The sequence below is a fragment of the Anastrepha obliqua genome, chromosome 2 (assembly GCF_027943255.1).
Source record: "Anastrepha obliqua isolate idAnaObli1 chromosome 2, idAnaObli1_1.0, whole genome shotgun sequence".
NCBI classification, from domain to species: Eukaryota; Metazoa; Arthropoda; class Insecta; order Diptera; family Tephritidae; genus Anastrepha; species Anastrepha obliqua.
In genome coordinates this window covers 60,570,699-60,592,355 of record NC_072893.1, presented here as the reverse complement: position 1 = coordinate 60,592,355, position 21,657 = coordinate 60,570,699, and the positions used below count along the sequence as shown (strand labels likewise).

General features: G+C 35.2%; 1 protein-coding gene across 7 annotated transcripts in view; it reads left to right on the top strand.

Moving 5' to 3' along the window:
• The window catches only part of LOC129239122 (alpha-actinin, sarcomeric), a 37,914-nt gene extending 19,748 nt beyond the window's left edge, over nt 1-18,166 (top strand). For 5 of the 7 annotated variants that reach the window (XM_054874430.1, XM_054874432.1, XM_054874428.1 and 2 more), the window contains exons 3-10: nt 8,134-8,550; nt 9,072-9,225; nt 9,548-9,696; nt 11,978-12,070; nt 12,131-12,481; nt 12,552-12,730; nt 15,827-16,961; nt 17,037-18,166. In XM_054874430.1, the coding sequence (XP_054730405.1) occupies nt 8,134-8,550; nt 9,072-9,225; nt 9,548-9,696; nt 11,978-12,070; nt 12,131-12,481; nt 12,552-12,730; nt 15,827-16,961; nt 17,037-17,195 (2,637 nt within the window). In that variant the 3' untranslated portion in view covers nt 17,196-18,166. Of the gene's footprint in view, nt 1-8,133; nt 8,551-9,071; nt 9,226-9,547; nt 9,697-11,493; nt 11,580-11,977; nt 12,071-12,130; nt 12,482-12,551; nt 12,731-15,826; nt 16,962-17,036 lie in introns of all 7 variants that reach the window. The other 2 variants (XM_054874434.1, XM_054874433.1) reach the window with 2 other exon arrangements.
• The last annotated feature ends 3,491 nt before the right edge of the window (nt 18,167-21,657 follow it).

Here is a 21,657-nt window from a genome sequence, read left to right as displayed (position 1 = left end):
GTGCGTTTATGTGTAAGTAAATAAAAAGTGAAGCTAATGTAAAAGAGCTCCAACAACAATAGGATATTTATAGTATACAGTTATCACTATAAATTCCAGTTATTCTCAAATTTCTTGCTGTCCGGCTTTGAGATTCCAAAATGTTATACTTACCAAATACCTGTGTGGAACTCTAAAAATAGGAAGTCACTTGTATTTGTAAGCTAAGCTCATAGCAGATACTGAATGTTTAACCTTCAAACCTACAAAATGTATGCCTTTTTATCGAAGCAAAATTATTTCTGACACGAGGTTGAGCCAATGAGTAGCTCAGAATTTAAATAAAGAACACTCTATTCGGCAAAAAACATTTTACGTTACACATCTTCTGCTTTTAGGTCGATACACTTCATTCAAGGTTGCACCAAATTTTTCGGTGTTTTCCAAATAATACGATTTTTGGATGACCTCAAAAGAGACATTGGATTTATGAATGATCTCGTTATTCAACTCAATTTATCGGGTGCTTTTTTAGCTACGATAACTACGGTTTGACAGCTGAGAATGGCAAACTGTGTTGACATTTCTCTTCAGTATGGTTTGGCAAGCTATCATGAATCGTTTAACGCCAGAACAACGCTTCCAAATTGTGGAAATTTACTTTGAAAAAAAAAAAAAAAAATCTATTGGCGAAGTTCATAGAGCACTGGTGGCATCATCGGTCCTTATTTCTTTCGCAATGAGGAAACAGTTGTCGTTGTGGTGAATGAGGAGCGCTATCTAGCTACCATACTGACTGATACGTCGATGTTAAGACTACATTTGGTTCCAACAAGATGTCGAGTTTGCCATATAGCGCGCTTTACAATCGATTCATTGAAATATTCAAGCCATCATTGACGCCATACGGCCAGGTTTATTGGGAAAAGTAATCAAAAATTGGATTGATCGAATGGATCATGTAATTCGTAGCCATGCCGGACATATGCCGAATGTCATATTCAAAAAATAAATGCCATGAAATTATCACCAGATTGTAACAAAAAAAAAATGCATTCCAACAATATTTCTGTTTTGTTTTATCATTTTAAGTGCTCAAGCTCTTAAAAAAAACTCCCTATATTAGATTAGATTTGTGGGGGTTGGACAAGTCCAAGCATTCGGTCAGGAGACCATTGTACTACACTTGGGTAGATTTCAGTAGAAAGAATAGAGATAGGAAAGATAAAAAGTGGGTGGTAAGACGGATAAATTATGTAGTTTGAGGTCCCTCTTCCATTTATGAATCTTAAGATATCTGGAAGAGGAAGAGTATGAAGTTTATCCATACTCAGTATATCGCAACCCAATATCCTAAATCTGATTCTGGAAACCGACGGACAGCTACAGAGAAAATGCTCTGCAGTGTCGTCATGCTCCAGACAGGATAGTCATATTGGATCGAAAAAGATGCCCAAGATAGCCATATGCTGACCACAAACGTTGTGCCCTATGATTACCTTCACTTTCTACTGAGTTTTAGGGGAAAGGCGCTATTTTCCTGTTTGGTTCTTTCACAAAGCACTTGGCTACTCTGCACGAGTTCAATCCAGACCAACGTCCTCTATGGGTAAGCGTCATGAAGTCGTCAAACCATAGTTGAATCGATGCGGAATTGACACCTAGAAAGGGTTCAGGGCCTAGTGGAATACTGGCACAGCCTTCATTAGCCACTTTATCAGCTAACTCGTTCCCTGTAATACCACGATGTCTAGACATCCAAAAAACACTAACTTTGTTGTGTTTTGCAACACTGTTCAGTTTTGCCTTACATTCACCGATTAACTTCGAAGAGCAGCGTGGGTTAGCAAGGGTTTTCAGTGCAGCTTGACTGTCACTACAAATTCCAATACTGCTACCCCACCACTTTTTCTCAATTAGCCAGTATGCCACATTCAAGATGGCATAGACTTCCGTATGGAATACCGTGGCCATGGCATGTCCTGCGGCATAGGCAGGCCGACATTACCTCTGGGTAATTTTTTCATAATATTTGGAAACAGGAAATAGTCACAGGGTACACAATTTGGAGAATACGCGACGAGGCGAGGGTAGCAATGCGAAACCACTGCGATTGCGGAATTGTGTTTCGACGGGTTGCTCTGGAGGAAGACAACCTTTTTTTTCACCAAAAGGGTCGTTTGTTTTTACTTCGGTGATCGTTTTACCCTTTTCAAAAAAATCTACTTTGCATACCGAAAATCCGTCGCCATGATTTTGTTTGCTGACAGTCTAAGCTTGACCAAATATTTACGCAAAATTACAATCGCTGCTACATTCAGCTTTTTCAAGCGCATGTACACTCAAAGATCATCCAATATCATGGGTGGATTTAGCGCCAAATTTTCGCGTGGCGATCAGCACGCTCAGACTCACCTGAGCTGGTGCGACGATCCAAAATTTTAGTAAAACAGTGGTTGATGACTTCATTTGATGGTGGATAATTCCCATAATACTTTTCAATTATTTGGAAGATTAGTCAGAATATTAAGGCGCGTTATTTTTAAAGATGCTTCATGGGAAGGAAAACGTTGAATTTGTGGCATTGCCATGGCCTTCATATTTGGTATCTGTTCAAAAAAAAAAAAAAAATTGTATGCCAATATTTTCGAGCCTAAGCTTGTTATTGCGAATACTATATATATATATGTATATGTATATAAAAATATCGTATTTTTTACATTTTTGAAACTTATCGTTACATGGAAAGTGGGTGTGGTGAAAACTTTGGATTTTGATAGAAATGGAAGATGATACGAATAATTTGTTATTTTTGGAATCGTTTTTTACAGAATGTCTACTACGAAGAAATATAACTTTCCCATTGTGTGGTGGTCAAAAAACAAAAAACGCGCTCGACTCACTACTCAGCTATATATATATATATATTTTTTTTTTTTTTCTTCGCAGTAGACTTTTTGTAGAAGACGATTTCAAAAACAACAATTTATTCGCATCATCTTCTATTTCACTCAAAATCCAAAGTTTTCACCACTATAAGTTTATAAACATGTAAAAAATATGATATTTGTATAATTAATAAAGCAAAGTTGCTCAAATTTTGTGTACGGAAGGATATCAGAAAAATGGAAAGTAGGTATGGTACGACTTAGTAGAAATTTAAACGTACACACCAGGCGTATGTATTACTTTAGATTATTATTTTATTATTTAGATTACTATTTATGTATATACATATGTACTTGAACTTGCTTTTGAATATAATAAATCCATACCCAAAAAATCGCACTGTGAAACATTCTTATTCGGGATGAAATGGTTTCATAAGAGTTGCTATAAATAATTTTTGAGTTGGACATTTACCAAAGGCGTTGTTCTGGTTACTGTCACACAATTACATACATACAAATGCAGCCATTATATTCGATACACTACTTACTAGATAATTTATATTTAATACATTATTTCCGATTTTGTGACTATACAATATGTATGTATGTATATACAGGGTGGGCCATATAGCGTTTGCTTTTTGAACCACCTATTTTTTTGAGAATGGTAACAAAAATGACATGCCAAATGTGTTCATAATTTATATACTTGAAGGTTTGACATTTACGAAATGGGACGCTATACGCTTGAACAAAATTGGGAAATATTGAAAACCTATTTCCAAAGTGGTGAGTCTTCTTCTTCTTTTCTGATTTTCACATCGGTGGCTACGTCAATAAGCAAAATTGGAGCCCAAACAATCGAAAATGTGGTTAAAAATTGGGTTGATCGAATGGCCTACTGTAAAGCCAGTCGTGGCAGTCATTTGACCTATATTATTTTTTATTCAATCTTCAAAATAAAAAAAAAAAGTTTGAAAAAATATTGATTAGTTTTGTTTTATAGCCGTTTGAAAAAGCAAATTTTACATGGTCTACCCTTTATGTACATAGGTATGGTTGAACACTGGATGCAACACTTTTTTTGAACCATTTCTGGCGCGATTTTTCATTATAAATATTTATACAAGTCTGAGAGTAGCCAGGCATTGAGAACAGAAAGAAAAAATAAGTTTTCTAATTGAAAAAAATCGAATATGGTGTGGTGATTTGAAAGGTATTTATACCGCAAATGATCGATAAAATTAACAGCATGACAATGGCCGAGCGTTAAGAGCGGGTGTGCGAGATTACTAAGGTTGTTGGCATTCTACGGCAATGAGTCGCTACAATTATGTATGAAACCGAGTAGAGAAACACGTATTTGCATGTGGAAATGACTAAGTCTGCTGCCAGATGGGTGTGAGTTTCGCGCACTACCTGCAACACTATTCCCACCTATGGTATGACGATCCTTAACCCGATTGGGACAATTAAAGAATACTGAAATAGAACAGTGAGATATGCACTTAGATATCTTATAAATAATGGTTTGACTGTACTGCCAGTGCATAGTTTTTTCATGTCTCGACAAAATCCAATGCCTTCGACCAATGCCTTAAGGTCGCAAAATACTGATTCTACGGACCTACTAATTGAGGTTAGTTCGCTCATAGGTACATACGAGTATATTTGCTCTAAATGAAATAATTGACATTCTCCAATGCTATAGGATGATTTTTATTAAACATCGGCTGTAGGTCTTAAAATATTACTATTAATTAAAATTAATTAAAATATTATATGCGCTGAGCAGGCAACTGATAATGTTAAAATTTCATTAAATCAGTTATACGAGTATATGTCTGCACGTACGTTTGTATGGGTATATATAAATCTGCAGCGTAATATTAATTTTTTATAGAATTTTTATTGCATACAAAATGCATACTGTATTTATGTATAGCTGTAACTATGTTTGGCCTGCATTGAATTGATTAGCTCCAACTCACGTCAGATGGTCGTGTGTATGTATATATGTATGGTGTGCAAGCAGTTAGTAGGTATGTATGTTAGATGTGCATGCACGTTTACTCCAGCATTCTTAGATGCCGTATTTGCAGAAACAGGTTTCTGATTTCTGTTGTCTGTTTTCAACCGACGCTTTTCTTACTCAGAATAACTGCATATCAATGTTTATATTTGATGGCTTGACGCGACTGTGGCTGTTGGCTGGTTCTCGGGAGTTGAGTCGATGTCGTGCCAGGCTTTGATTGAATATACTTATAATTTAATCTCAGGCGACCATCAATTCTGTAGGCGCATTTAATAACCGCTTAAGTCGAAAATTATTCATATAAACTGGTGCAGTGGCATAGAAATATATTAAACAGAAGCTTAAGGGTTATCTCCGTTGGATATCTTTTTAAAACCTTCCGTTGTGCACCCAGGTCGTGCCTTTTTTCGTCCTCTTCGAGGGTCCTTTTTAAAAGGTTATATCCATAAATCGATAGAAAATTACATTTTAGGAAGATATCTTGAAGCTCAAGTCGGTAGCTAAAAGAAATATGTTAAATTCAATCCAGAAATATGTTAATAACGCGTCCTTATTCCCATTTAGCGTAAGTTATACCTACATACCAAATTAGTAAAAAATAAAATAAAATCTTAAAACGTACACAACTCTATTAATTTTAATTCAATTACAGTCAAATATAGCTCATTCGACGCAAAATTAAATTTACTATAACAGTAGTGTACTAAAAAAAATCCTCAATATCGGATAATATCGTAAAAATTATGTCAAAGTTGAAAAAATAGAGAAAAAAATAAAGAAAATCCAAATACTTCCGCCTACAGTCTCGTCAGTTGTCATTTCAGAAAAATTGTCAACACACTGTCAAAAAGGCTTGTTTTTGTTCTTTCGAACTAAAAAAACAAATTCGAAATCGGATGGAAATTGGCGAAGTTAGGAGTGATTGTTCACATCAACCTACTGAAAAACGGTTTTATGGCCATAAAATGAGATTTTGGGGGTGTATTGGAAATTTCTCCTATACCATTTTGTTTAGTTTTTCTATAGCCACAAGTTGTGCTAGGTCTCCATAAAAGTATATTTAATTTGTTTTTTTTTTGTCACACAGTGTTATTGGCAGGAAAAATCACAAAAATTAAAAATTTTTCACTTGAGCTGCCTCTCGTATTAAATTAAAAAAAAAAAATAAAGTAAATAAAATGCAACAACAATAATTTGTTCCATTTCATCATCGCTGTCAGATGAAGAACATTCCAATAGCAATTGCTTCCGTCCTTGCATCTATGTACATATATTGCCAAATTAGTTCATAACCAAGAAGTACAAGCATAAAGCACAAAAGATACCTACAATGCTTTCGATTTGTATTTTGGAAACTGCAGCCACGGTGACTGGAGGCTGTGGCTCAGAAGTATCTATAAGAAAGTTCTATATCATTGGCCGGTTCCTATTTAAGGGGGGGGGGGGGGTAAGGGATAAACGTTAAAAAAAAACACTTTTTTCATGAATTTATTGTAGCGAAACGGTTCAAGTCAGTTTATTAAAAGTTGTTGCATATTATAAAGTAACATTTCAAGAATATTTGATAAAATTTTCATGTAAAAATATTGCAAAATGAGCGAATGAGAGCACATTTACGTAGACGTCTTTTCAAAAATACATTTTGCAGTAGTCAGCATATCTCAGCGTAGAATCATCTGAAATCAAAAAAATCAAATAATTTAGTTAAAGTATGAGTTTAACTTCCCCCCAACGTTTATTTTGACGATTTATTTTCATTTTCAGCCATTTGGTAGTCGTTTGAAGTAAAAAGTGATTTTTGACGAAAAAATGCCGCCATTTTGTAGGTGTAAAACTACCTTAATATAAAAAAAAATGGCGAAAAAAAACGTTGGGGGGAGGTTTTTTATGTGTAAAATATGTGTGCAAAATTTCAAAAGGATCGGTTGAGTAGTTTTCAAATGCCAATGATTACGTACTTTAAAAAAAAAGGTTCGAGAAAACCGCGTTTAAAGTTTGTAACGGACTACGCGCGCAACTGCTGCGTCTCGACAGATGTTTGAGGCGGCTCGGCTTTATGCTCTATAACTTAAAAAGTTTTGCTCGGATTGACTTAAAATTTTAACACGGTATTTTTGAAATGTTTTACTACAATAACATGCAAAAAAAAATCGATTTTTATCCCTTATTGAAGTCATAAAAGAGAATTCGAAGAACACACTCGAGCTTGACTTGTTTACAGTAGCGCAGAAAACAAACTATGTGACATATCACGCTGAAATTTGCCATGTAAGCTTATAACAGTCCTACCAAAAAACAAAAAATTTATTTTTGCCATATGTCATCCGCGGACCGTTTCATTGATAACGTCTCGTTCATATTTGAGCAGAAGGTACAGTCGTAGTGGTCCTTAGTGTTACCAGATGGAGCTAGACCTTTACGTTTCTTTGTAGTAGACATTCTGTAATACGTCTGCGTCTTTTGCGAATCTAAGTAAACTCTCAAGCTCTATCCCCGAGAGACATTCTAACCTTTCATATTATAAAGCTCCTCAACATTTTAATCTGTTCTAGCTAACGCAGGACAAGAACATAGAAGATGTTCTAGCGTTTCCCTCTCTTCCAGTTTATTTCAGAATCTGCAGCTATCATTGTTTGTAATTCCTATCTTGTATGCGTGCGCAGCTAGCGAATTGTGGCCTGTCAGCATACCTACGATAGTTATAAATATTATCTAAAATATATTTACTTACATTCTCCATGTTAAGCGCAATTTTTATATAAATTTAGAACTTTGATGCAATTCGCAATTCAGCTGTTTTTCTTACTTGCAAATTCTTACGAGTAAAAACGTATCCAGTAAAAACTTCACTAAGTAAAATTTCGTCTCAAAATGAAATGTCATTTTGCTCTCTCACTTTTCCGTACTTTGCAAGTTTTTTGGATACATGAACAACAAAACTTGATAATTTGTAACAATTTTTTCAAATTATTTGCTTCATGAATAGATCTATAAATATTATACTCTATTAGGAAAAAACTTTGTTTAGTTTGACTTATCATCCTGGTTGTCTAAAAAAATACCTATGTTAACATATTTAACGCAATTCGTGTTTAAGTCCACTTAGAACTTTTTTGTATTTATAGTATACTTGCACTCATACACACCATACATACTTATGTAAATGTATATCAATATCAAGATGAATAAATTATTTCAATATTTTTTTTTATATATTTGTTTGCATAGACATTTACTGCCTGGTGTAATAGTCATCTGAGAAAAGCCGGAACATCTATCGATAATATTGAGGAGGACTTTCGCAATGGGCTGAAGTTAATGTTGTTGCTTGAAGTGATTTCGGGTGAGACCTTACCAAAACCCGATCGTGGCAAGATGCGCTTCCACAAGATCGCTAATGTAAACAAAGCGCTGGATTTCATTGCATCGAAAGGTGTGCATTTGGTATCGATTGGCGCTGAGGAAATCGTAGATGGCAATCTAAAGATGACGCTTGGCATGATTTGGACCATCATTTTGCGTTTTGCTATTCAGGATATTTCCGTTGAAGAGATGACCGCTAAAGAAGGCTTGTTGTTGTGGTGCCAACGCAAAACGGCTCCATACAAGAATGTCAATGTTCAAAACTTCCATCTTTCATTCAAGGTAAGAACCAATATATATGTATATCGCTTGTTTGCCGGAAGAGTGTCATAATCTAAAAAAAATTTTATTTTGAAATGAAATGAAGAAATAACGGTATCTATCAAGACGATCTTCTTACACAAAAAATTGTTTTTATTTTTACGTAGTGAGTTATCGTAATTTGAAAATTTTAAGAGCGGTTTTTCCCATATTTTATGGTAGTTTTTTTAATTGTGCCACTCTTCCTGCAAACTTGGAAAAAAACAAGGTGGCGCAAAGTTAATCACCCTACGGAAGATTTATAATTTTTCCAAATGGTGTACGAATCGTGTCAATCATATTAGACAAGCAACCAGGCAAGCAATGGAACGCCTAAAGGTCAACATAAAGATTTCCATCACTCAAAATATTTTTTTTATTTAGTAAAAAAGTTATTCAAAAACAACACTGGATGATTAATTTTGCGTCACCTTGCATAATACTTTAGAAGGTTTTAACGTATTATTTATTGCGTTTGCATTTAAATCTATTCTATTTTATAGGACGGTTTAGCTTTCTGCGCCTTGATTCACCGACATAGGCCCGACTTGATTGATTATTCCAAACTCTCCAAAGACAATCCATTGGAAAATCTCAACACTGCCTTTGATGTTGCTGAGAAATATCTTGATATTCCAAGGATGTTGGATCCAGATGGTGAGTGGATTGCCTTCAAAATATTAATTTTTTTATCGATAGATGTATGTGTGTACATGCACATACATACGTACATACATATATGTGAGTACACATGCAGTTAGTATATGCGGCTCTCCATTACAGGTACTTCATATACATATCGACTCGTGTACTTACATTATGTGTGTATGTATGTATGTATATGTATGTAGTACACTTATATACTTACAAGAATTTAGAATTTCAATGCTCATATGTTGCTGTAAAATAAGATGTCCAAATTTGAATTGGTTTTTATTTTTTATGAATTCTCAACAACCATGAAAAAAATATCTACTAGATTTGATCAACACTCCAAAGCCGGATGAACGCGCTATTATGACATACGTGTCCTGTTACTATCATGCCTTCCAGGGAGCCCAACAGGTTGGAAATGTGACGCATGTACCCGAACCCACAAGACAATACACCTACGTCCCGAATTACAATGTGACTAAACTTCACATCAATACACTTATTCATTTTATTCTTTTACAGTTTGTTTTTTGGAAAATGCGACCTTTATGCATAAATAGAATTTTATCTAAATAGAAATTAGGCGCTCTAGTCCGATTAGTGGAAAATAAAAAGTTTTTATTTTGCATAATATGCTGCGCGCTAAACCCTACTCGCTCTAAATGCTCTAAAAATGATTTAATTGCGTTTTGTTTAAATACTTATTCACACTTTAACTATTTCTTTTCGTTCTTTTTTGTTGTGGCGTTGCTTTAATCAATTTGTGCCGTTACTTAATTAAATGTTGACTCCAAAAATGTGTAAAGTTTATGAAAATTTATTGAATTGAATATCCTTACAATCAAAATCAAAAATGCGATTTATCGGCCGCGCTACAGATTTGAAATTTCTTCTCACATAAATAATTTCAAAATATTTAATTTATTGTACCGCCAAAAAGAACCAAACAAACACTTACTTTTCCAAAAGGCAAATTAAACAACAGTTATTCATAAAACAGTAACGGGTCAAGAAATGTCTAATTCTAATAAAATTTGCTTTCACAAGTACTTATGTATGTATGTCGATACGCAGGAAAGAGATTGAATGATTTGTAAAACTTTTCTGTGGACTTTTCACAAAATAACTTAAGCCCTTTCTATTTCAGCTCCCAAAAGTTTAAAGCCTTAGCTTAGTAGTTCGTTTTAATAAAATTTGTATACTAATATGAAAATTTTCTACGAAAGATGATGATTTATTTAGTGATTGAGATAAGTTGTTGTTGTCAAAACGCCAAATACATTTACGTGCATTTATCCCAAAAAAGTCTCAATCAAAATAAGCTCAAATTTTACTTTTAAATTTCCATACTTTATAGATAATGTAAAATATGTACGCAAATATTAAATTTTTCTATGTAAAATCGTGATTTATTGCTTAAAAGCAAAACCAGCCAAAGTAAGATTAGTTTTCAAAAATCCTATATATGCACAATATGTCTTTTTATCTCGTAGTTCTCATCAAGCTAAGTTAAATCTGATTTTTGAGTTTTCATATAATGGCATGCTTAATAGTTCAGTTTAAAAAACGCCTAATAGATAGATAGTTCTACACTAAAATTAAAAAAAGCAAAAAAAAAAAAACGCAGAAAAGAAATTTGTTTAAACGGGACTCAGATCGCAAACAATTGTTGTTTTTTGTAGTGAACTTCCAAGTTGTTGTAACTGCGTAACACCTTCAGCTTACATTTTTGGTGAGTGCATAGATCCAACTGTAGAGTTCATCTCTATTTTTGATCGAACAACTTCATCTGCTTCGGGGCCCGGGAATGCACCTTACATACTATATATGCTTAATGTTAATATGAACAGAAAAAAATGTATTTACTATCAAGAATTGTTCTCGTCCAAGTACATACATACATACATAAGTACATATCTGTGTACACAGCTGAGGCAAATTTACAATGATTTTCGAAAGTTTGTATGTATAGTTACGGTCTTGATCCGAAACCATCGATCATCGCTTCATCCCTTTTACCTGTTGCCTGAACGTTTCTTCTTGAATTTTTTGGCACGTGCGCACACATTTTTTTTAACAATCTGCTGCATGAGGTTTTTGCGTTGTTTTTACTAAGCTTTCAGGATTATCAAATACGAAGTACTGCTTTGATGATTTTCATTTACAACTTTGATAATAGATTTTATTAAAAAAATCCAAGGCTGCTTGATTTTTTTAAAAATACTAACTTGTGTTTTGTTTGTTGCTTTCTCTTTACTTACATCCTAACAGACTTGCAGAATACTGCGCTGCCAGATGAACGAGCAGTCATGACGTACGTGTCATCGTACTATCATTGCTTTAGTGGCGCTCAAAAGGTCGGTGTTCATCACAAAATGTTAGCCACTATTCCTATTTCTATGTGGATAACACTTTAAAACAATAAAAATCAATTCTATGCGCATATAAACTCAGACACTTTAAATAATAAAATTTTCTTTTTTCATTAACACAAAAAAAAAAACTTTCAATGAATTAAAAAAAAAAGTTTCAATGGAATGGTGTTATCCACATAAAAGTATTTGTATTTGCATACTTGTGAAGCTAATAGTGGTATTTGTATGTAAGTCATTACATTACAATTCCTTTCTTAATCGCTTTGTTTTGCTACTACTAAATTTTCTTCAAAATTATGTTATAAAGCGTTCATTCTAATACGAAATGTTTACTTGATTTAAAAAAATTGTTAATTGTTAAATATTTTATTTATTGTCAGGCGGAGACAGCCGCTAACCGCATTTGCAAAGTGCTTAAGGTGAACCAGGAAAATGAGCGCCTTATGGAGGAGTATGAACGTCTTGCAAGCGATGTGAGTAATTTTTATTAGAAATCTTTGCGTCTTTTTAAATAATAATTTTTATTCCGGTAGCTTTTGGAATGGATACGCCGCACAATGCCATGGTTAAACTCCCGCCAGGCAGACAATTCATTGGCCGGTGTACAAAAGAAGTTGGAGGAATACCGAACCTATCGTCGAGGGCACAAGCCGCCACGTGTTGAGCAAAAAGCAAAACTCGAAACTAACTTCAATACCTTGCAAACGAAACTCCGCTTATCCAACCGTCCGGCATATCTGCCAACCGAGGGCAAGACTGTCGGTGACATTTCAAATGCTTGGAAAGGTTTGGAATTAGCGGAGAAGGCATTCGAAGAATGGCTTCTAGCTGAAACGATGCGCTTGGAACGCCTGGAACATTTGGCGCAAAAATTCAAGCACAAGGTAAACCTAATGGGTTTTCAAACAATTATAAAAAAATTTTTCTTAATAAATATGTTTTTCATTTTCAAAGGCTGATGCTCATGAGGATTGGACACGCGGCAAGGAAGAGATGTTGCAATCTCAAGACTTCCGTCAATGCAAATTGAACGAATTGAAAGCTCTCAAGAAGAAGCACGAAGCTTTTGAGTCTGATTTAGCCGCTCACCAAGATCGCGTCGAACAAATCGCTGCAATTGCTCAGGAGTTGAAGTAAGTTTTCAAAGATTTAATTAATATAATCTCATGCAGCTAAAAAAACACTACTTTGCACACCCTAAATGAATAGCGGGACTGCCCACGAATTATACATATCGACATTAGTTTGTGTGTGTATGATCAACATAAATATCTCTGAATTGAGTGTAATCTATTTAACATTTTCTCTGTGTAAACATTGAGTTCAGCAATCTTTATCCGAATGTTGCATTTCAGCTCTGGAATCTTTGTTGGCTTATTCACATAGACTTTACTTTTCATAAAACCTCACAAAAAGTAGTCTAGTGGAGTTGGACCGCATGATCTGGGTGGCCAGTTTATGTCACGATTACGTGAAGTTAATCGGCCGAAAACTCAGATCACAATAATGCAATATTTTGCGGTGTTGTGTGACTTATGGCTCCATCCTGTTGTAAATTAAGATCTTCTATGTCTATTCCTTCAAGCTCAGGCCATAAAAAACCTTCTATATACAGTAAGTATAGTGAGCTTTTTTATTTTCATTTTCGAAAAAATCGGACTCATTATTCTACCAGCCATAAAACCACACCCAACAGTACATTTTAGTGGATGCAATGATTTTTCTCGGATGCAATGAAATTACTCGGGGGTTTTCCTCTCCCCATTTGCGAAAAGAGCTTGATGATTTTGCGTGAATAACAAGCAATATGTCCAAAAAACGAATTCAAGATATTTCAGCGCTGAAAATGATGTTGACTTCAATTCTCGTTGTTGGTTAAACATCTGTCAGTACATCTGTCTACTTCACATATGCCAAAGATGGCATAAAAATTGTACCGTGTAGGAATTATTCACATATAGCCGTTACTTTTGAAAGACCCTTTATATACATATATCGAGATAAAGTTACTTGAAAAAGTTGTTGAACTAAGTAAGCCTTCGATGGGGTTGTTTTCCTGTTTTGATGGTAATAAAGAGCGTAGGCATGCATAGTCCATAATATCCCAAAAAACATTCTCGTTATCAATTATATTTTCGCAATTTCATCAATGACACATATGTCGAATCTTGAATTTTAGTTCAGATATCGACATTTTCGTGTCGTCCATGTACACCTCGCACTCTTACGTTAGTGGTTTTTCAAAAATGGGTGGTTGCTATAGACCTAGAACCGACTGTCGTGGGAATAGTTTTAGGAACGTATTTATGGTTCGAGTTCAGCCGATAAAGAAGTGCGTCGCAAAATTCCATCGCCATATTTTTAAAATTGAGATATGAGCTAATATGTATATGCACAGCCACACAGCCACACAGCCAGACACATATGGCTAAAGATACTATTTTCTTTATGCGGCTTAAGAGTTGATATATTAGCTGCTTTCGATTCACTAACCACCATGATTTAGCATTACTGCATAATTTTCGTTTTGACAAACAGTAGTGCTTTTCAAAGCGTCCTGTGAGGCAGTCAAAGCAAGCGTCCTTCTGTTTCTTTTCAAAGCATCCGGCCTATCCCAAATATAATAGAGATATATCCTTAATTTATCCATAGAAGGTGGTGTGAAAAGAATAGGTGTTCTTCAACTCGCTTTTAATTTAGGAATGTCAGTAAAACGGCTTGATGGAAAGTTGTTGTTATATTTTAGAATGCGCGACAAACTAATTTTATTTATTTTTCATTCATTCAATTCTCTTTTCCTTGGCAGTTCCAATTTAAAAAATGGAAAAAATGTTGTTGCTCGAATAATGTTGTACCTTGAATAGATTCGCCTTAGCCGTAGCATGTCGCTTGTGAGTTAAGCGGCAATAAACAAAGTCGCTTGATCATTGCTAAGCTGTTGTTGCTTTCACACACAAATTTTTCGCTTGGCGAGCAGAGCAGTGCTGAATCGAAAGCGGCATCGTACTTATTGGCCTGGTCCGTTATTCTTGTAATGTGTCCAAAATCACAACGTTCTGTTTTTCGAGTAAAATACGTTTAAAAATTTAATTGCGTATTTAAAATACAATTAACCAGAATTTTAATATTTTTGCTTAAACATCTAACACTGTAAGACGGAAAAAAAGAAAATAGCAAGGTTTCGACAATGGATACTGGTAGGGGGAAAAATATAAAAATTGAATGTTTATGTTTTTAAGGATGCAGAGATACGGTAACTTATATAAACATATGTATGTACTGTTATTAAACCAAAACAAATTTTTCAATATAAACTAACGAAATTATCAATTCTATCAATTCCTAGAGGTCCAAGTTGGTGTGTTAAAGGCCAAATGGCAAATATTTTCGCCACACATATTAACCCATTATATCCCTCCGTTATGAGTCTTTTTTGCCTTTTGCTACAAGAGAGATAAAAAAAGGCCTACATATTGAGGAGCTAGAGGGTTAAAATCTTCAAAAACAAAAAAAAAATGTTTTTTACATAGAACTGCTGAACACGTCATCTGTCTGAAATATAAGAATCCTATAGTTTCCTATGCCGATTTACCATAAGAATATGCGAAATGAAGTGAACTCTGACCCGTTCTCCTAAAATAAAATCAGATGCTAGCTTTTAAATCGCGTATCTTCTTCTTCTTGATTGGCGCGATAACCGCTTATGCGATTTTGGCCGAGCTTAACAAAGCGCGCCAGTTGTTTCTTTCTCGAGCTAACCGGCGCCAGTTGGAAACACCGAGTGAAGCCAAGTCCTTCTCCACCTGATCTTTCCAACGCAGAGGAGACCTTCCTCTTCCTCTGCTACCACTTCTTGGTGTCGCATCGAATACTTTCAAAGCCGGAGCGTTTGTATCCATTCGGACGACATGACACAGCCAACGAGGCCGCTGGATCTTTATTCGCAGCACTATGTCTATGTCATACAGATTATTGTGCCATCGCCCACAATACTCGCCGTCGCTAACGTGCAAAAAACGGTCCAAAAATCTTCGCTTATACGGGTATATTTTTTATTTACCGGAATCCATTGGCGGAACATTTTTACTTTGGAAAAAAGTTTGATTTTGTCGAATAGTGTAATTCTTTCTTTTAAACTGCATTTTAACTTTCATACATATGTACATATATGGCATATAAAATAATATTAAATACACATATTTTACTGACTGACTTTCCTTTTTTTACAGCACTCTCGAATATCACGATTGCATATCGGTTAATTCTCGCTGTCAACGTATCTGTGATCAATGGGATCGCTTGGGTGCGCTCACTCAGCGTCGTCGAACAGCCTTGGACGAGGCTGAACGTATTTTAGAGAAAATCGATATATTGCATCTGGAGTTCGCTAAGAGGGCTGCTCCATTCAACAATTGGTTGGATGGCACTCGCGAAGATTTAGTTGACATGTTCATTGTGCATACAATGGAGGAGATACAAGGTCTCATACAGGCTCATGATCAATTTAAGGCCACATTGGGTGAGGCTGATAAGGAATTCAACTTGATTGTCAATTTAGTACGTGAGGTAGAGTCGATTGTTAAGCAACACCAAATCCCTGGTGGTTTGGAAAATCCATACACAACACTCACTGCCAATGATATGACGAGGAAATGGAGTGACGTTCGTCAATTGGTGCCACAACGTGATCAAACGCTTGCAAATGAGCTACGTAAACAACAAAATAATGAAATGTTGCGCAGGCAGTTCGCTGAAAAGGCCAATATTGTGGGACCATGGATTGAGCGACAGATGGATGCTGTTACTGCCATTGGAATGGGTCTACAAGGTTCGCTTGAAGATCAATTACATCGCCTCAAAGAGTACGAACAGGCGGTATATGCTTACAAGCCTAACATTGAAGAATTAGAGAAGATTCACCAGGCCGTGCAAGAATCTATGATTTTCGAAAATCGTTACACAAATTACACAATGGAAACATTACGCGTTGGCTGGGAACAACTGTTGACTTCCATCAATCGTAATATTAATGAGGTTGAAAATCAAATTCTAACACGTGACTCTAAGGGAATTAGCCAAGAACAATTGAATGAGTTCCGGTCCAGTTTCAATCACTTCGATAAGAATCGTACGGGACGATTAACTCCTGAAGAATTTAAGTCGTGTCTTGTCTCTTTGGGTTATTCAATCGGAAAAGACAGACAAGGGGAGATGGACTTCCAAAGAATTTTAGCTGTTGTCGACCCCAACTCAACTGGTTATGTGCATTTCGATGCCTTCCTTGATTTCATGACTCGCGAAAGCACCGATACTGATACCGCCGAACAAGTGATTGATTCGTTCAGAATTCTCGCAGCCGATAAGGTAAGGGAGACCTGCTTTATTATACTATATTCAATACATTTATTGAACTGGTTTATTTTTAATATTACCATATAGCCATATATATTGCCGGATGAGCTCCGACGAGAACTTCCTCCAGATCAAGCGGAATACTGCATCCAGAGAATGCCACCATACAAAGGTCCTAACGGAGTGCCTGGAGCTCTTGATTACATGTCCTTCAGCACCGCTCTCTATGGCGAGACTGACTTGTAAAAGGAGCATTGTAAACAATAACGGAAACATCGAATAAAGTCAATAATTCACAATAGGAATACATTGAATTGATATAGATACCATTTGAAAAACTACGATGCCATGAAAACGATGAAACTAGCAGAGGGTTCCTGCAGTGTTTTTCGAATATTTAAATTCATAAAATTTCGATACATTTCTGGAGTATAAAAATTCTGACATAAATTCTTTAAACTATCATTACTAATAACCATCACATCGGTTTTCATAGATCAATTCAATAATGCAAACATTTGTTGCGCATATCGGAGTACATGTAAACATATCTGGGGTAATAAGGGCACTATGATAACTCCGCAAAATCAAACGCATGTATACGTACACTCGCCCAAAACTGCTTGCCATTGTCATCCTGTATTTTGAGATCTTGAAATTTTTAATCGCGATTATATTCCCTGAATATAATTTTTAGACCGAATAAAATATGCGTAAAGCTTGGACTGTAAACAAAAGGTCAATGCGAATTAAGTAGACGATTGGAAGAAAAATAAAATAATGAAAGAAAAATGAATAATATTGTTAGTTCTATAGGCCAGAATACAATTATTCGGTTCACTAATACATATCTGGGGCGAATAATATTATATATTTATTTTTTTTTTTAACTTTTGTTATATTAATTTAATATTTATTTTGAGATTATTTATAATGATTTCATAACTCTTTATTTAATTTCTAAATACGTTTTATATAATTATTATATAAACTTAGTGTATGTTACAATGATTGAAAAAGAGAAGAGAGGACATTATATAATAATTTGTAAGGATTCTAGAATGTTCAGATGATATCTAAATGAAGTACACTTATAACATCTATTAAAGTCAAGAAAAATATACTTTTGTATATTAAAACAATCCCAACAGCTATACATACATTTCGGAGCTTAAAATAATCACATTTAAGAGACAAACAATTGAGAATTCCGTTCATTCTTGTTTTTGTTCTGTTTTGGGTACGAAAGTGGGTGGGACTGGAATTATATTGATTTAAAATAAACTGTATATTGAGATTGACGATATCATTTCTTTGCAAATTAAAAAATAAAAATATTTTTAATTCTCATATCATTCCAATTAAACCTAAATATTTGTGGGCCTACTATTGTATGGCCTGGATAAAAACACTTGGTGAAACAGCAGGGCGAGCTACTACAAAACGGTCTCTTTATTGTATATATCTGGCCCAGCTAGAATGTTCTGAATGTTAATCCAACAAACGCCGAAATGGCGTTATTTACAAACATATATAAAATACCCGCTTTCAAGATCCCTTCGCAAAAGGGACTTGCACTTGCTACCGAGATAAAGTACCTAGATTTAAACTCCAGAAAAGCGTTCATTGCCTTATGGGGTTAGGTGTAGTCAGAGGGCCGAAAAAATGATGATTCTCAATAATTTTTTTTTTGCTAGTCAATTGCTTTATTTAAAAACAATAAAAACATATCATTAATACATCATATTTCGATTTGACTTTAGCGAAATTTCAAAAAAAAAAAAAAAAAAAAAAAAAAAATATGAATGGTTAAAGTTATCGTTGCTTGTATGGAGCCCGTTTTCATCACAAGTCCTTGGAGATTCATCTTAAATCAATCGGACAAGATAAATTAGTTTTATTAATAGATAATCTTGTGCCCGATCGAGGGTTTTTAAATTATCAATATGGCGACCTCAGGAAATATTTTTCAGATTTTCGAGAAAAAAACCGACAATTAATTGTTTAAATAAAATCGAAACTTTGAAAAAAAAAATTATTGATAATCCTGTATAAATTTTATTCAAATCCATACCAAGCGGCTTTTATGTTACAGTGAAGATGTTGAGAAAAACGCATTTAAAGTTTTGCTACTTGCTCTCGAACGCTTCCGAGCGCCCTTTGTTAATTGTTGAATAACTCGAAAAGTATTGGTTCACACAATATTTTTAAGATATTATACTTTAAGAAAATGCAAAAAAAAATCCAATTTATTGAAAATTCGGACTATCCCCAACCCCTAGTGTGCATGCAAAACGGCTACGTTTAAATGATTGGGTCTTAAAACCACTCTTAGTACACTGATTGTACACTGTGGTTGTGAGACCTACCGTCTTCTAGAGGGCCACTGTTAGAAAAGATGATATCCAAGTGCAAACTGGAAAGGGTACAAAAGGCAGCATCTTGGCTGATCTCATGAACGCTGCTCTCTACGCCCACCAAGACCTTTGAGACTCTACTGGATCTTCCGTCAAGAAAGAAGGCAAACTTTTTGGTAATTGCAACGTAGTTAGATTTAATGCATGCCTGCCCGTGAAGTATTTCAGGAAGTAAGGCTACTACAACAAACAGCAAATTAGAACCTGTGTGGTATTATTGTACTAACCACAATTGGATACTTAAAGCTCAAAGTACAGGTGCCACACCATAACGTCTTAACCTTAACCGTAGTATTAATCATAACGATATCTACATATGTCATCAATTATTGGTGACATAGCCATAAGCAGCTGGTATTTACATACACTTTCACTTATTTGTGCATTTCGAAGTGCAGAAACTAAAGAAAATATAACAACTTTAGTTTCTGTACTTCGAAATGCACAAATAAGTGATCATTTAAGTATATATTAGCTGCTTATGGCTATTGCAGCAATAATTGATGACATAAATTTCGTTATGGTTAATACTACGGTGAAGGTTATGGCTTAATTCGCGTATTACTTAGAAGCGAAAATTGGATAATCTGTTGCAAAACAAACGCAACGGAAAACTTCACTACCCAATCGAAATGGAAGACGAAAAGTAAGTAATGCTGTGGTTATGCTGGGGTTGGGGTTTACATAGTTGTATTCCTGAAAACTGAAATTTAGTTTGAACATTCCTTTTTCTTTCCTGCGAGCAGTACTTATTGAAGTACTTAAACATATATGAGCCAAGATTTCCTAAGTGGTCCCCCAAAGTTGACTTTTTTCGATTTTTTTAAAAAACATTGGCCGCTTTTGAAGGTTAGAATGGTGTGCAATATTGTCACTAAAGCGCTTTCATTAATTTTAGTTTTTCGAGGAGTTATTTGTAAACAAATTTTTATGCAAAATTTATTAAAAAACAAACAATGTTTGAATTTTTGACTAATTTCTCATATACTTAGAAACAAATTCAAGGATTATTCATTATATGCGTCAAACATCCAACTTTCTTTTCATAAAAAAAATATTACTGTATCTTTGAACTACAAAATAATTGTGTCGCTTATAGTAAAGGCTTACGAAAAACCTTAACAGTATGTTAGAAAAAGACAGAAGAATATAAGCTGCCAGATATAAATTTGAACATACCGAGAACAAGCTTCTGGCAAAGCTGTGGCCGAATATATATATATATACATATATATAAATATCTGCCGTTCGGAGTCGCCTTAAAACTGTGGTCCCTCCATTTGTGGAACAACACCAAAACGCACACCACATGTAGGCGACAATTATATGTGTATATATGGCGACTCCGAACGGCAGATATTTTTATATATATATTATATATATTTAATCAATCTACACCCATTTTGGGTGTTTGGCCGAGCTCCTCCCCCTATTTGTGGTGTGCGTTTTGATGTTGTTCCACAAATGGAGGGACCTACAGTTTGTCAAGCTACGCAGCCTTGTCAATTTCAGAAATAGTTATATGCAAATATGCCGTCACTCACACTTCAGCGAGCGTGAGTTAGTTTTGAAGAATTTCAAAAAAAAAGGATGCCGTATCGTAAAATATGTAGCTGAAATTGTATTAGGTTGGTTAATAAATTCGTTGCGTTTTTACCGAAGACTTTTATTTAAGCAAAAACAATAATTATATCAATAAGTTAATCAATTATATATTGACAGGGAGCGGAAAAATGGCAATCTGTCGGTGTAAGGTCCGGAGGATGCTGAAGAACCTCCCATTCCAGCTTTCGGGGTGCGGCTTTGACGACTTGTGCAACATGGGGCCTAGCGTAGTCGGTATGGTTTGACCATGCCGATAAGGTTTTTTTAGTTCAATAGCCTTATTCACGCGGTGTAGCTGGGCAACGTAGAGCTCATTGTTGACCGAGTCATTCTTTTCGAGCGTTTCCCTGTGCACCATGCCCTCGCAGCCCCGCCAAACACATTTCATGACCTTTGGATGAGGATTCGGCTTGACTCTCGGCTTTGGCGTATTCCTGAAGTCACCCACTTCTTTCTTTACTTCATATTGATGTACAGGCACCGTTTCTTATCTCCCGTAACGATTCGGTACAAAAAGCTATGTTTATGACCGCGTGCCGCTCGATGGCTGGCGAGATGCTGAGAAGCAATTTAAAGGCTTTGTTTTTATCGTCGAGCTCGTGAGGCACCCAGGCTCCCAAATTTTCGGTAAATCCCATTTTTGAAGGGGATTGAGAATCGTTTTATAATCGCAGTTCATTTTTTCC